General features: G+C 48.8%; 1 protein-coding gene across 1 annotated transcript in view; it reads right to left on the reverse strand.

The window, feature by feature from the left end:
* LOC133496752 (syntaxin-binding protein 5-like) overlaps positions 1 to 13,956 on the reverse strand; it is a 78,077-nt gene extending 64,121 nt beyond the window's left edge. Inside the window, 3 exon segments of the mRNA XM_061812692.1 lie at positions 7,074 to 7,171; positions 11,386 to 11,565; positions 11,656 to 13,956. Of these exon segments, the coding sequence (XP_061668676.1) occupies positions 7,074 to 7,171; positions 11,386 to 11,556 (269 nt within the window). The 5' untranslated portion in view covers positions 11,557 to 11,565; positions 11,656 to 13,956.
* Between the last annotated feature and the right edge of the window lie 1,565 nt (positions 13,957 to 15,521).

Raw genomic sequence — 15,521 nt, forward strand, 5'->3', positions numbered from 1 at the left:
AGATATGAAAAGGCAAGGAAGCGGAACAGTCGCGTCCGGAGCTACTTTGAGGGATGAAAAATGGCTGCCAAAATCAAATGTTTCACCTGGGCGGATCGCATATAATGACGAAAGTTAGCATAGCACCTTTTTTTTTTTTTTTTTTTTTTGAACGACACGCGAAGATGGGAGCGTAACAATGGGACTGCAAAAGCCTAAAAATACTTGGGGCAAGAAAACAAAAACATTGATGAGCGAAGGATGGCTCATTTCTGTCTTAATGACGCAGGCTAACGAGGCCCGTCTCTAATTAGCTGTGTCGTTTTAATAGTTGCCGAGACAATTAGAGGACAGATTGATAAGTCAATCACCAGAATGGGAAGACGTTTGATTAATTGTGAAAGATGAGTCCCGCGTCCTGCTCCATGTTTCAAATTTAATTGGCTACAACTGTTTTGCGTGTGGGGGTTGTACTGCCAAAAGTGGTTCCGGGCTACCTTCAGTTTTACGTTAACACTTGTTATATGTAAATGGTGTTTTCTTCGTACTCCAATGAGCAAAATATGGCGCAATTGTCGTGTAATTGGATATTTCGCGTGCATCCCCCCCCCCCCCAAAGAAAATTGAAGTTAACTTTATATCAGGCTACACATCGGATTCGGCTAACACTTCCGAGGTTTTTTCCGCTGGGCCCGTATCGTCTTCCTGGGAATTATATTTCCAAACGTTGAGGCTCAGATGTCACCGCTGTCTGTGTGCATAGCCAAGGTAATTAAAGGTTGCATTTTTATTGATTCAGCGTAGTGAAGTTCAGTGTCGCTGTCGTGTATGATTAGCCTCGCGCTAAATTAAAAAGCCGGCGTAATGTGAAGCTTTTTTCATTGGCGAGGCAAGAAGGTATCGATGTTACCTGCTTAGTGGTGGACGGTCGCGGATCGCAAGGACATCGCTGCTGACCCGAACACCATCGGAAGCATTGACCAACCTTTACAACGGGAATGTTAACATTTCTTAATGAGTGAAGTGGAGCTGCAATCAAATAAATGTTTTCTATGACTGAGGTGTAGTGAGTTGAGCGAGTCCCTGCTGAAGGCTCAGGTAGAAAATTCAGTGGACTTGAGACTCGTCCACAGTATGGTCGTGGGATTCTTACAGAGCAGACAACAATGTGGATCATCCAACAGTGGAAAAGAAAGCTAATGTTCTTCAAGGGGGGATGGGTCAGGGGGTCCAATCTCTCGCATTTCTAATCAATACAAGTCTAAAGACCTCCAACATGTGGAGATGAACGGTGGCGGAAAGGCATGGCAGCTCACGTTGGGAAATTGACAGCGAAGAAGTCACAGTGCGTTCGAACCGTTACCTTATATGACAACATCCATCCATCCATCCATCCATTCTCTACCGCTTCTCCGGGTCAGGTCACGGGGGAAGTAGTTTCAGCAGGGATACCCAGGCTTTCCTTTCCCTGGCCACTTCTTCCAGCTCTGGTGTTCCCAGGCCAGCCGAGAGACTGTCTCTCCAGCGTGTCCTGGGTCGTCCTCTGAGTCTCTTTCCAGTGGGACATACCCGGAACACCTCACCAGGGAGGCGTTCGGGAGGCATCTGGACCAGATGCCCCTGCCACCTCATCTGGCTCCTCTCAATGCGGAGGAGCAGCGGCTCGACACTGAGCCCCTCCCTGATGACCGAGCTTCTCACCCTATCGCTAAGGGAGAGCCCAGACACCCTGCGGAGGAAACTCATTTCCGCCAGGATCTTTAAGTTACGACCCACAGCTCGTGCCCATAGGTGAGGGTAGGAACGTAGATCGACTGGTAAATTGAGAGCTTTGCCTTTCGACTTAACTTCCTCTTTACCACAACAAAGTCCGCATCACTGCAGATGCTACACCGATCCGTCTGTCGATCTCCCGCTCCATTCTTCCCTCACTTGTGAACCAGACCCCAAGATACTTGGAACTCCTCCGCTTGGGGGAGGATCTCATCCCCGACCTGGAGAGGGCACGCCACCCTTTTCCGACTGAGGACCACGGTCTCCGATTTGGTGGTGCCGATTTTCTGATTCTCATCGATATCGAGTCATGAACTGTCATCGATAAGAAAGGAGGCGGTCCGCACCAGCGAGCCGATCGACGCTGCGGCTGAAGCCGAAGCAGTGGTTGCGCATCCTTTTGTGACCTTTTTGTCCTTTACCTTCAACAACATAGACAATGAACAAAGGTCTCTGAGAGAATACAGTTGACACCATAATGTATAGAGTGGGGGGGGGGGGTAAAATAAAACATTTTTTCACATTGTTGAAATTGAAACATTGCCTGTCAAACAAGCCTCAAAAACTACAGTAATTCCGGAACAATCCCTATCGAGTACTCGCTCCCGGCGGCAGCCCTCATCGATAACCTTGAATGAGGTCATGATGATTTTTTTTCTTTTTTTTTTTTTTTCCTCTGAAGAAATTAGTCGCCCCTGAGCCGGAACGCCACGTGGCATCCCGAATTACGATGACTCACGTGAAGTCCGCCAGCTGCGCGAGCGCACGACGTTCACTCGGATTAAGGCTAATAGTCTCACGGATCTTTTCATTAAGGGCCCAGTAAGTACTTTTCAGAAGTCATATGTCTCGCTTAAGTGTGCGCGAGGCCCGGGCCTCTTGCAGACATGAAGCAGAACCGGACTGGTGGAAGACAAGTGCAGACCGCCGTCCTATTTGGCCCGTTTGTCGGAGTTAAGGGACTTTAGCGGACAAGGCTGTCAGCAGACGCGACGGCTGCTAAAGCAGCGGCGGCTAAATTGTTGCGGCACTGATGCGGCACAATTTGTTTTCCCTCTTATGAGAAGTGGAGGAACAGAGATCGCGCACGGGGAAAAGCATGAACGACGCTTTGATTAAGTCGCTGCTGAAACACACACACGTGCGAATCCTACTCAGCAGTGAGCGGTCAACTTCAACAAGACCTGGGCCGAAACGCTCCCAGAATCACTGACAAACATTAATACCCTCAATTCTAATGTGCTCGAAGGAATTGTAATCATTTACACCCAACAGTCGGTTGCTGCACTGCTTTCAGTACATCGAGATGTTGGATTTGTTTTTGACCGATCAAATTCTAGCCTCTATGTTTTGCCATGCTAAGCTAATCTCCAAGGGGGCTTCAGAATCAGTAGCGCTGCCAGATGTATTTTTAATTTATTTTTCATTTAATTTATTTGTATTTTTTTTTATAGATCCTTTTTGCGGGCCGTTCGATGTCCACGCCTGATTGGACGGGTATTAATGGCAGACTCCAACGGCAGGAGATGAGTTGAATAAAGTTGTGCAAGAATCATTCAATACACCCTGGAAAATGAATGACGATAGCTTGGTAACTACTGCTGGCTAGAATCTTAGCTAATGCTAATTAGCTGATCAGTAAAGCCAAAGTTCCCAGTCAGCCAGTCAGTGTGGATTTACGCATTATACGGCACCGAGACTGGCGCAAAACAGACCACGGCCACGATACAGCGAAGGATCCTTGCTAAAGTCAGCCATTATAAATGAACAAGCGTAACAGAAGGGAAAAGCGGTTGATTAAACATGCTAGCCTAGATACATATTTGTCAGTGTTGTGACAAAATCTACGACCCCCGAAAAACTGCAACCAGGACATACCCGGGGGGTTGGCTGTTGATAGTTTGAAAATACATTTGCAATACTGTCATTATTTGTGGACAAAGGGGCCAAACCAGACTGCAAAGGTCATTATATTTGCAATGAAAAATATTAATCTAATATAAAACCCCACAAATTCTCAAATAAGTGTAGATAAAGATAAACCGTTAATTAAAAAAAAAAAGTTTGGTTTTTTTTTTTATTAATGAAAAAATAATGGGAAAACAATTAAACAAAAATCTGCAAACAGTTCAGCCGGCAAGTGTAAATTAATCAATTGTAATCCAAATTTTCATTGATTGTACAATTGCATGATTTATTGTGGAATAGTGGAAGAAGTAACAATTGTATTGTGATTTGCTTGTCATCCGTTACTGTCAATACGAAGAGCGAACGGGGCGAATCCGAGGCCCTCGGTGTTTAGCACGCAGTTAATCGGCGACAAAGCGGAAAAGTAGCTTGACACGTTCCCTAACCTCGTTTCTGCAAGTCGCCGCCACGGCTAATTGCAATCATCGCAAATTAGCCGTCGCCAATGTTTGATCCATCCGGACGCGCATGCGTGAGCTCAGCCTTCGGCCCTGAAAAGTAAACGTGCCAAACCGAACTCCAGATACGCCCAAGCGGATCGGCGCTGATCAAATAACTGCGAGCGACAATTTGATCTATTGAGTTGTGTCTTGGTTGTCACTTTTTGTTCTGTGCGTATATCTAAGTGTGCACGTGTATGTGTGTGTGTATTACGTTGCTGCCACCAGCGAAATGGCGTCGTCCCAAGACAAAATGAAAACGTTTTCCATGCAAAAAAATGTAAAAAAAAAAAATTATATATATATATATATATATGCGTGCCCAATCACATTCAGCCATTTATCAGGGATATTTCATGCGGGATTAAAATATGTATCAATCTCTTCATTCATGATGTGAACATCCGTCTGGATGCGCGGCGTAAATCATAAACCGCTTACTTAGGAAACCAATTTTTTCAAGGCGTCGGTGAAAAACTGAATTATGCAATTATAAACGTTTGATCACTGCTCGTCCGCCATGTTAACGTGGATATTTGACGTCAACGGCCGTCAATGGCAGCGAACGGGTTTCGGGACCACACTTGGGTCTGTCTAAAAGTGCGACCACATCCGGATCAATTGGAATTCTATTCTTGGGTATTCGATCCTCAAGCGAGGGACGGATGGAGGGAGGGATGGAGGGATTACCCTTCCTTTCCTTCCTTCAGACAACACCTACGGGGCAATGTCGTCTTTTTCAGCCCGACGCAGGAGGGAGAAGCACCGGTCATCAAACACGGGACACTTCTGGGATGGGATCACGGGAGATGTGATGGGTTTTATGGCTCCGGGGTTTGGGTGTGGGGGATCGGCCGGTCTCCGCTGATAATACATGCACACGAGTTGACACACACACCTCCTGTTCCTGCTGTAATACTCAGCGCTCTGCCGCGGTGCCAGCCCGAGGCCCTTGAACCGCCACTTCCTGTAATTCCCCGCAGGGGGGTGGGGGGGTGCCGCCAAATATCCTGGCAGTCCGGCCAAACACACGACACACACAAAAAAAAAAGACCCCCGGAGAAACGCGAGCACCACCCGGTTTGTCATCAGCTAAACTCTGCCAAAACTTGAGGAAGAACATCCAAATCGGTGCGCGCCGACCCAGTGCATTTGGTACCCGGGCCGTCAAAAGGGGACATAATCCAAAATAAAAAGACACTGAGGAGTGGTGTTCCCCAGGAGTCAATCCCGGGACCCTTGTTGCTCAGTCTGAGCCCGATGACAGCTGGGATGGGCTCTCGCACTCCCCGCGACCCTCATGAGGATAAGATGATTGAAAAAAAATGGATGGATGGATGGATGGCTAGATGTGTTCACAAATAAAAAAAACACTAAGCAGTGGTGTTCCCCAGGAGTCAATCCTGGGACCCCTATTGCTCAGTTTTAGCCCGATGACAGCTAGGATTGGCTCTAGCGCTACCGTGACCCTCATGAGGATAAGCATCTTGGAAAATGGATGGATGGATGGATGGATAGTTGAAGTTATATTGGCTAGGATTTTGGATTACGGAGGCCTTGGGCAGATTATATTTAGCGTGGCATGGCAACACATAGAGGCTAAAATCTAATTGGTTAAAAAAAAAAAAAATCCAGTGGTGGATGGTCCTGCCCCCCCCCCCCCCACCCCCTTTCCGGCAACATGGAACCGACGTCTCTATTTCGGCTCCGTTTGCGCGCACAGCGCCGCTATCGCCGCCATCGAATGAGCAACGACGAGACGCACGACTCCCAGTTGACCTTGAGTCCGATAAGACTTTTGTCTGAGCCGTCGATCAGTCAAAATCAAGATACTTCCCCTCGGGTTCATTTCAAAGGCAACGGTTTCGACTGAGGGACTGTGGGAAAGAAACCCTTTCACAAACACACAAAGCGTTTTTGTCCCGTCAAATACAGTGGATAGAAAAAGTCTAAACACCCCTGCTTTGTGTCATAGAAAAATTGTACCAAGATGAATAATTTCTTTCATGTCAGGACATGTACGACTCAATTTACAAAGTCTGACATCTACCAGCGAGGAAGTAACATGAAAAAAAAAAAAACGTGGTTGCACATGTGTGCACACCCTCTTATTAGAGGGAATGGTTGCGTTCTTAATCAAGCAATCACATTCAAATGGGAGTCAGCACATACGTGGCACTATTTAAGGGCCTTTGGTGAACCCCAAATAAAGTTTAGCTGTTCTTGGAGGCTTATTCGCATTTTCAGGGGGACAGGGACCAGGCCCGACCACGAACGTTAAAAAAAAAAAAAAACGTGAAAAATTGATGCCTACTGTCATCGATTTGATTTTGATCTCGCGGGTTTATTTGCAAACCTTCCCATCGCAGGTGAGCGAGGCTGAGTCGAAGCCAGCGAGCGGCCGCGAGGGAAACGGCCAAGCCGGCAGCTCTCGGCCACGCTAATGAGCTGGCGCCATTGTTAGACAGGCAAGGGAACACACGGAGGACCTGTAAAAGCGGCCTGACAGGAGCGAGCGCGCCGAAGTCCTCTAAAGCCGGACGACTCCCCGCGGCGACGTTTGCCCGCAAGCTGTCGTCGCTATTCGCCACCGCGATCTGCTCATGCGCTACTTTCGCAAACTTTTTGACACTCGTGTGGCACGTGTACTCGGACTTTGTGCTGAATTATAAGTTATATGTGTACACAAGACAGGTAAAAGTAAAAGTGCTGATTCAAAATATACCAAATTCTGGATCTGGAAATCTCAGGTTGTTATGCTAACTACACCAGGCTAAAAGTGGGGCAGTCCTAAACTCTAGGCAAAAACCGCACATAGCACACAAGCGAAAACTGCACTTACCCAAGCGCCAGTTCCCAGTGGGATGCGGGGGATCCGCGAGTACTAAACCAGGGACCGCTCGGAAAGGATACAATCTGAGGGCTCCGCTCTGCGTGCCGACGGCCAGGATCTTCTGCACCGGGTCGAAGGCCATGGACGACGGCTGGTGCGGGAAGCCATGACGGACGGTCTGCGCGGAGACGGCAGAGTTTCAATTAGCGGTCGACAGCTGCGGCGTTACTTTTGGGAAATGGTACCGCGCACCTGCTCGGGGTAAACAAACACAGCAGATGGATGTGGAAGTGGAAAAGCCAATGGCTGCGCTCCGAATCGCTCGCTATCCGCTCGAAATAGTCACGTCGCCATTTTGGAATGCTGTTCGAATGTAGAGTGAGAACAGGCTAGGATACCCACTACATTGTGCCATCGATGTATGCCCAAACACTTGATCCCTACTGCCCAGAAATAGCCGGAGAACATCCATTCATTATCTAGCGCTTTTCCGGATCGGGTCGCGGGGGAAGTAGCTTCAGCAGGGATACCCAGACTACCCTTTCCCCAGCCACTTCTTCCAGCTTTTCCGGATGGATCCCGAGGTGTTCCCAAGCCAGGCGAGAGACGTAGTCTCTCCAGCGTGTCCTGGGTCGTCCTCGGGGTCTCTTTCCGGTGGGACGTGCCCGGATCACCTCACCAGGGAGGCGTTCGGGAGGCATCCGAATCAGATGCCCCAGGCGCCTCATCTGGCTCCTCTCAATGCGGAGGAGCAGCGGCTCGACACTGAGCCCCTCCCAGACGACCGAGATTCGCACCTTATCTCTTAGGGAGAGCCCTGACACCCTGTGGAGGAAACTCATTTCGGCCGCTTGTATCCGGGATCTTGTTCTTTCGGTCACAACCCACAGCTCATGCCCATAAGTGAGGGTAGGAACGTAGATCGACTGGTAAATTAGCCAGAGAACACTTTAGTGAAAAACCAGCGGTTACGAGAGAAGCACTACATCTCATGATGCATTGAGCTGATATACCAATAACCAAAGTTCTTTATTTATATGGGTTTCGTAAAGTACACATCCTAATATACAATGGAGCATTGAGAGATGAGTTTAATCCATACTCTACATAAAGATGGTCTCAGTTTCTCAGTGGAGTAGTAATATTCGTCACTTTTCACAGAGGATAAAGAATATTTGCCCGTTAGCACTGTTATATTGTCCGTCTACACCTGTTACGCATCATTTGCGTTAACCGGTGGGGCTTGAAGCAAGCACTCTTTGCCTCTCGTTTGGAGAACTAGGTTCAGTAATATGAGTTTTGAAGAGAAGTGTTTTGGGTTTTGGACTTTGATTTGATTTTTTAAAAATAGTTTCAAGTGTATTTTGATCAGTGTGTGTCTGTAAAATTGTCCGGCTTCTTTATCGCGACTGGATCAGGAACGTTTAAATCCCTACTTAGCAATTAGGGTGCGGGGAACGTTTTGTCACATGGATATTTGGCTTCGCTATTTGGGATGCTTTCATAATCGCGGACCTATTTTAAGATTTCTCCTCTATCGCTAGTCTCATATTTTTAATCTTGTTTTTCCTCTCAGTCACCGCCTCCCACATGAAGTCGTGATTAAGTCTGAAGATACACCAAATCTGCAACAAATGCGGAGATTTTACTTGTTTTGTTTTGTTTTTTTCTGTGTTTTGTTTTGCTTTGTTTTACCCCACACCGCACGCCTTAAGGTGCGCGGCCGTGGCTTTCTAACATCAGTCATCCGGCCCGTGTTTGTTTGCTCAGCGGCAGACGGTAAAGGGCGTTGCGTAAGAGGCGCGCCGGTGCGCCACGGACACGTGGCGTCCTCGCAACAGACCCGCGGTGTGAACCGCACGCCTCGGACGCAACATTAGGTACGCCTACCTGCAGACGTGAATGGCGGCTGTTGCGGATCATACAGGTGGCGGAGTATTTATGAAACATTTTCATCATCACAGTTTGAGCTGGCAGGGAACTGCACTGCGTCATACTAAGCGAAGGATATTCCAATTGATACTTTTGTACCGCTTCCTCGAGCCATTCTCATTCTAGTACCACCGGTACATTCATAACTTCACATAATTTACATAATGCAAATGTCAGTCTCAGTCACATATACGGAGAATGTACACGTCTATCCATCCACGTACTTAAAGTCCACAACAATTCACAGACACGCCCTCCATCATTTCACATACAGGTCATGCTTATTCATTCATAAACACAAACTGTAATATACGCCTTGTCATTTACACACGTGGATCATAAAGCCCGAGAGCAACAAAAATAAAATAGCGTTGCAAGAAATACTTCTACTTCAAAACAGGGGCGCAGGAAACCGAATGCAAAGCATCTGCCAAGACGAGACACGGCAGCAAACAAGGCCGGAGGAGGACGAGGGTCCCGTGTATTTGCTCGCGTTTTCTTTTTTTTTTTTTCATTTGTTTGAGAGGAGACGAAGGACAGCAATAAAAACGGTCGCGGTTACCGGTGCAGCCGAGTGGACGCTACGGAGGACCAGCACGCTAACAAACAACAACAACAACAGATGTTTGTGTTGACCTATGAACGTGCGGATGAAGTTCAGCAAAGGGAAAATTAACTCATTCGCTGCTTTTCAAAGCGGAGTTGGCCGTACTGCCAGCCATTTTTTTTTTTTTGCCCGATCCACTGAAATACAGTAGTGCTATGTGACATATGCACACAGCTTGCACAACGAAAGTATGCATTTTCTTTGAATCGAAAAGAAAAAGATTTGTGATGCGCCTTTTTCCCATTTTTTTTTAGGAGAAAGAAAACAGTTTCTGATTTAAAAAAAGTGGAGAAAAACTGATTTTTGCGAGATGAAACATGTCAATCACAATGTCAATGTATACATATATATAGAATATATGTGGGGAGAGAGAGAGAAATGCTTCTTATGTCAAAATAAGTAATGTACAGATAGACAACTACTGTATATGAAATATGAAACGGGCCGTAAGCAACACTGAATCAGTGAGTTTAAAGTCAGTGGTTGATGAGGGTGTTCGTCATCGTTTCCAATGTCGCAACACAGAATTTTGACGACTTACTGCAATGCACGATGTGTTTCTACCGTACATATACATTTTAGAGCGTTCGATGGCTAAACCTGCTCGTTTCCACCTCATATTTATCTTCTACTCAAAAGCTGTGATGACTTCAAATCCAAAGCAACAAAACGTCGCCATCTACGGGTGACGCACGAGTCATTACGGTGGTTTACACGCCTGAATTTCACAGACAAGCTGGGCGAAAACGTACTTGAAGAATGAATATGTCAGCGAGGAGTACACAGTGTGTTCCCTGTCGATGAACGTCCACAGTAGCGAGTTAGCTAAAGGGCACAAGAGTACCGACCGCCGCAGCAAAGTGGAGACCGTGAAGGACTGATTCACTCTGACAAACAATAACAATGGAAGACTGCTCGGTCTTCCTGTATTTACATGCCTGAGGACGGCTAAAATTAGCGACCTCGTGTCATACTTTATAACAGAAGCGAGAAAAGGGGCCGCCACAGCCAAGCGGAGACTGCGGAGTTCAACAGCGCAGCCACTTTGGTGGGTCACTTCGCCGTCACCCCTCAAGACGCGTAAAGCTTCGTGTAAACAACCACATCTCCTGCCAACGCTCAACGGGACAAAACGGAGCGCGCGGGGCGCATGCTGCATTATTAACCCCATCCACGTGCTTGCGTTTGTGGAGTTGCGGGTGGGTTACTGGGGGGGGGATACTTTCTTTCCGCCAATTCCACTAAGAGGACTCACTTCAGGGCGCCGTCAGCCCCCCTCCCTGCCCCCAAAACGGATCAATGATGTGGGGGTAAAGTGCGTGCACTCAGTTCCAGTGATGTCCCATTCTCCACCGTTCTGCTAATCCGAAAGCAAGCTGATTATGCAAGAGCGGATCAGCGCGGCCCATCCCCTCTAATATGACATATTAAGCCCCCCCCCCTCCTCCAAAAAAAAAAATAAATGTATATACATATTTCGTTTAAACCTCGTGCACTCGGAACGCTGATGCAAAAAACAACATGGGAGCCCACAATGTTGTGTTTTTATGTAAATGAGCAGCAGCGAGAAAGGGGGCGGAGGGGGGGGGGGGCGAATTGCAATGCCGGCAACTTACATTGCTTTTAATTTCCTGTGACAGGGGTGGGAAACCAAAAGCACGTAGGCCAAGTGGGTTTGCCAGCCCCCTCCTACCTCCCGTGTGGAATTCTTCAAATCTCACAGTAACTGTTGCGAGAAACATCATTTTTGTACATCTCACACCAACCCGGGCCCCCACTCCGGTTCCGTGCCGACAACGGTCACACGCCGACGACACAGCCCCCCACCCACGCCGAACACAATCTCCTTTTACCTTACAGAGCTGGAAATGCTCGGACTGGAGGTGCTCCTGGAGCAGGTGGTTCTCCTGCAGGCCCACTTGGACCGACGGGTTGGCGGAGGAGTGGGTGGAGGAGGACGAGGAGGAGGAGGAGGACGCCTCTTTCAAGCCGTCCAACACCTTCCTGATGTTGAACTTCTTCATTTTCGGTCGCTGCGGAAGGACGGGAGCACGCGTCGGGCATGAGCGGAGATGGGAAGGAAGTGCGTTTGGGAGTGGGGGGGGGGGGGGGCGGCCACTTACGTGCACACGTAGACTCTCGCTCTCTCTCGCGCTCTCTCCACCCAGTGAGTGTCACGTTTTTAGTGCGTGTTTTTCGGCGAGGTCTCCATGCTGCAAGGCTCGAGCCACACAGTCGTCTTCTCGATCGGTCGATTCGGTGAGAGACAAAATGGAAAAAAAAAAGGTAATAGAGAAAAGGATGGGGAGGAGGATGAGGGGGGGGGAGGAAAGAAGCTGCAGTGATGCTGGCGCGTCGGTCGGTGCGGCGATGCGCTCGGACTGTGGCCCCACTGCGTCTCTACGTGGCTCGGCTCGTCCTCCTCCGCTTGCCCCCTCCCCTTTGCTCTCTCTCCCTCTCTTCTCTCCATCTCTCTCTCCTGTGCGCATGCGCATCACTTGGACGCAGAATCCCGCCACCTCGCCTCTACCCCCCTCACCCGCTCGCATCCAACGCCCCTCCCCCCGCCAATCCATCCACACCGCCGCACCCGCTGATGCCCGGGATGTTGCGGGTGGATTGGACCCGTGCGATTTATCTCATCGACGTTTGAACGGGAAAATCTCTCGAGTGGAAAAGACAGCCCGACAAAAGAAAATCCAGATGGGCGACCACCCGGTGCAAAAAAATAATAATAATAAATAAGGGACGGGAAGGGGGCGGGGTGAGTGGGCAGGTGCACCCTTGCGCCCCCTGGTTCTGCCGCCTCTGGATTCAGATATTTGTTTCTAAAAACATCGTACATGTTTGAAGGTAATTGATGAAAATGCATGCAGACAGAACTATGTCGTACTCAACACTGGAAAATTTGTTTAAAAAGGTTGAGGACCATGTCAAGGTCAATAGTCAAGGTCGTCCCAGACTAAGATTTATGGAGCAAGACCAAGGAGAAGATTTTAGGAGTCTCCACATTGTTGCACTTGTCTAGTCTTACATTTAACGCTAAGTCCACTCAATTTGAGTCAGCGTTCAAATGGAAATCAAAATCTGAGACGCGGGCCTGCGCGACGACGTTCTGGTTTGCATTTTGGGGGCCTGGCGGAGGTGAAAATGTCATTTCTCAAAAAAGGCGTGCCCGAGTTGAGCGGAGAACTTGGGGAGCAGCTGTGGACTGTTTGCATGTGCGCTCAGAGGTCAGCTGATGGATCTCACAGTGAGTGGCACCGACGCCCGTCGCCCACGCTGGGCAGGTGTCCCCTTGTGTCACGAACCAACGCTGGACGGGCGGACCCAAATGCAGGACTCCAAGACGAGGACATGATGTTCAGTGGCTTTGATTATAAACGAAAGTGCAAGAAGGCAGGATCCAAAACAAGAAACAATGTCCGATAACTATGAGAGTCAACTAAAGAGCATAACCAAAAGCGTGACTGGGCTATAATGGCGCAGTGGCGGCGTAACCCTGGATGCGGGAAAGCATACTCAACGAAGTGGCGCATGCCAGTGACAAAATTCCAACTTCAACACATTGACATGGCGACAGGTGTCAGAGATGACCCCTCCTGGCCGTGGTCCAGCCTTGCTCATGACACCTTGCACCTGAGACGAGGGTGTTCAGTGGGGTGGGGTGGGGCCGGGGGGCACCCTGGGGAAACTAACCCGCTTGTGCGTTTTCTAACAACACCTGTTCTCATGGAGCAGTGCCAAAAATGGCAATGTCCTTTTTTTTTTTTTTTTTTTTGCTCACGTGTTAGCCCGTCGCACGCAAGTGAAGGGGTGCTTTGAGGCGACGACCGCATGAAAAGAAACAAAGCTAATTCTTTATTCGGTCGTGTCAGGGGACAACTCTCATTTGCATAATGAACCGAAATTGACCATACGCGGCGCAGGGATTCTGACGCGGGATTGAGAATACATTAGGCGGCGGAACAAAGAGGTCCTAGCGCTTGTGAGGGCGATGTCAGAAAGGGGAGGACCGTCGGCGGGCGAGTGTTACATCAGTGATTTAATTTAGCGCCATTGTGTTGCTGCCGGGCCATTCATCTCGCCGCTTTATGGCGCTGACTGCCGTCTTTGGGTGCTTAAAAAAATGTAAAAAAAAAAGACCCCCCGCCGAGGTGACTCTCCGTTGCTTGTACGGATTGTCGTGTTTGTTTGATTTCTGACCGTCGTGATTGGTTGATCAGGAGTCAAACGACGAAGAAAAAAGCTCGTTGGAGCATTGAATTCCAGTCAAGTCCTGGAAAAAAATCCTACTCCTGACTTGAATCCCATGACAACCCTAAACACAATCAACCTTGAATTCGCCGCAGCAATTTCAAATAGATTTCGCCTCGTTCTGACCGTCAACAAATGGTCGGTTCAATCGGATGTCCTGAGCGAGTATCGTGGGAGTGTTTAGCGTTTGGGCCGAAAATCATCAATGCCCAAACCAAAATCGCTCCCCAAGTCAAAACTGATCCCAGATCTCGACCAAAAACCTTTGACCCATTGGCACCCGGTCAAGATGAAGACCAAGGGCGGGCAGAGACCACGACAATACCGATATCGAGGCTGACGGTCCAATTCAAAAGGGGTTGTACTGCATATTAGACCCGAATGCGACTTCGGTGGACCGTTTGCTGAAAAAGTTCCAATCGGTGCCGCCCACCTGCGCACCAGACGATTGAAGACCGCACATCTACTGACATGCCGGCAACGGAAAAAACTGTGACCTTGAATCGTGTTTCCATATAGGCGACAATGCCTCTCTTTTTTTTATACATACTGAAGCACAGAAAACATTTTTGTTGTTGAACAAACGACCAAAATGACAACATTTGTACCAATTTCCCGATGGCGCGAATGCCCCCCGAGAAATACGACAATTCATTTGTGACTGGAGCTGCAGAATCTCACAAATGTGGTCATTTGTTCACGGGAATCCAGCTGCCTCGGCCCCCCCTTCCTCCTCCTCCACAGAACTCACTCCCACTTCACACCTACATATTGCGTGATTGATTGATGTGATGCTCGGAGCTGCCAGCACGCTGCGAATTTCGCCGTCCACTCGCCGTCGGTGTTGTCAGTAGCACGTTATGGCTATGAACATTCAATCTCGCAGTTTGAATTCTATCTTGCAGCCCGCTAATCTTTCAGGGGCGTCGGCGCGCGTCACGAGTGCAGAGAATCCTTTTCCCGGTGGATTACAATTCCGCACACTGACTCCGGGAAAATATGCAAATGGGAAATCGTGCAGTTCCATTATGCACATGAGCAGCGGCCTAATCCAGTGCTAATTCCGGGTGCAGAGGTCAGGTGGGATGAGCGAGGGCGTGACAACGACGCCGGGCGGGCATTAAGCACCCTGCGTGCATTTCGGCGGCGAAAATGACTTCGGCGCACAAAGTACACGAGCGGTGACAAAAGATGGGCTTTGGTGGCCGCGGGCGACCAAACTCACGCAAATGCTAAACATTACTCCCGCGGTCCTTAGTTGTCATGTCATTATCTAAGGTGCTTATCCACAGAAGGGTTGCAGGAAAGCTGGAGGACTGCATGTAGAAACTGGAAAAAAGCCTGTGTTTTTTTTCATTTTCATATTTTATTCTTGTCCTGCAAGGCACAGGTGAAAACTCGAGGTCTGTGGGCCAAATCTGGCCGTCCACGTTATTTTACACGGCCTGGGAAATCTTGCCACAATTTTTCCTTTCGTCCAAACATGTCCATCTCCTCTAATGTCGTGTCATTATCCAAGCTGATTATCCTCAGAGGGGTCGTGGGAAAGCTGGAGCCTGTCCCACCAAGCTTCGGGCGAAAGGGGGACTACACCCTGAACTGGTCGCCAGTAACTCGCAGAGCAGATATCGGCAGCATCACTGAGCGGGAATCGATCCCACGCTGCCCGCACCAAAGGTGGCTTTGTGTATCACTACACCATAAGGAAGTGAAGAAACGGGTCCAAGCGGGG

This window comes from Syngnathoides biaculeatus, chromosome 23 (assembly GCF_019802595.1).
Source record: "Syngnathoides biaculeatus isolate LvHL_M chromosome 23, ASM1980259v1, whole genome shotgun sequence".
NCBI lineage: Eukaryota > Metazoa > Chordata > Actinopteri > Syngnathiformes > Syngnathidae > Syngnathoides > Syngnathoides biaculeatus.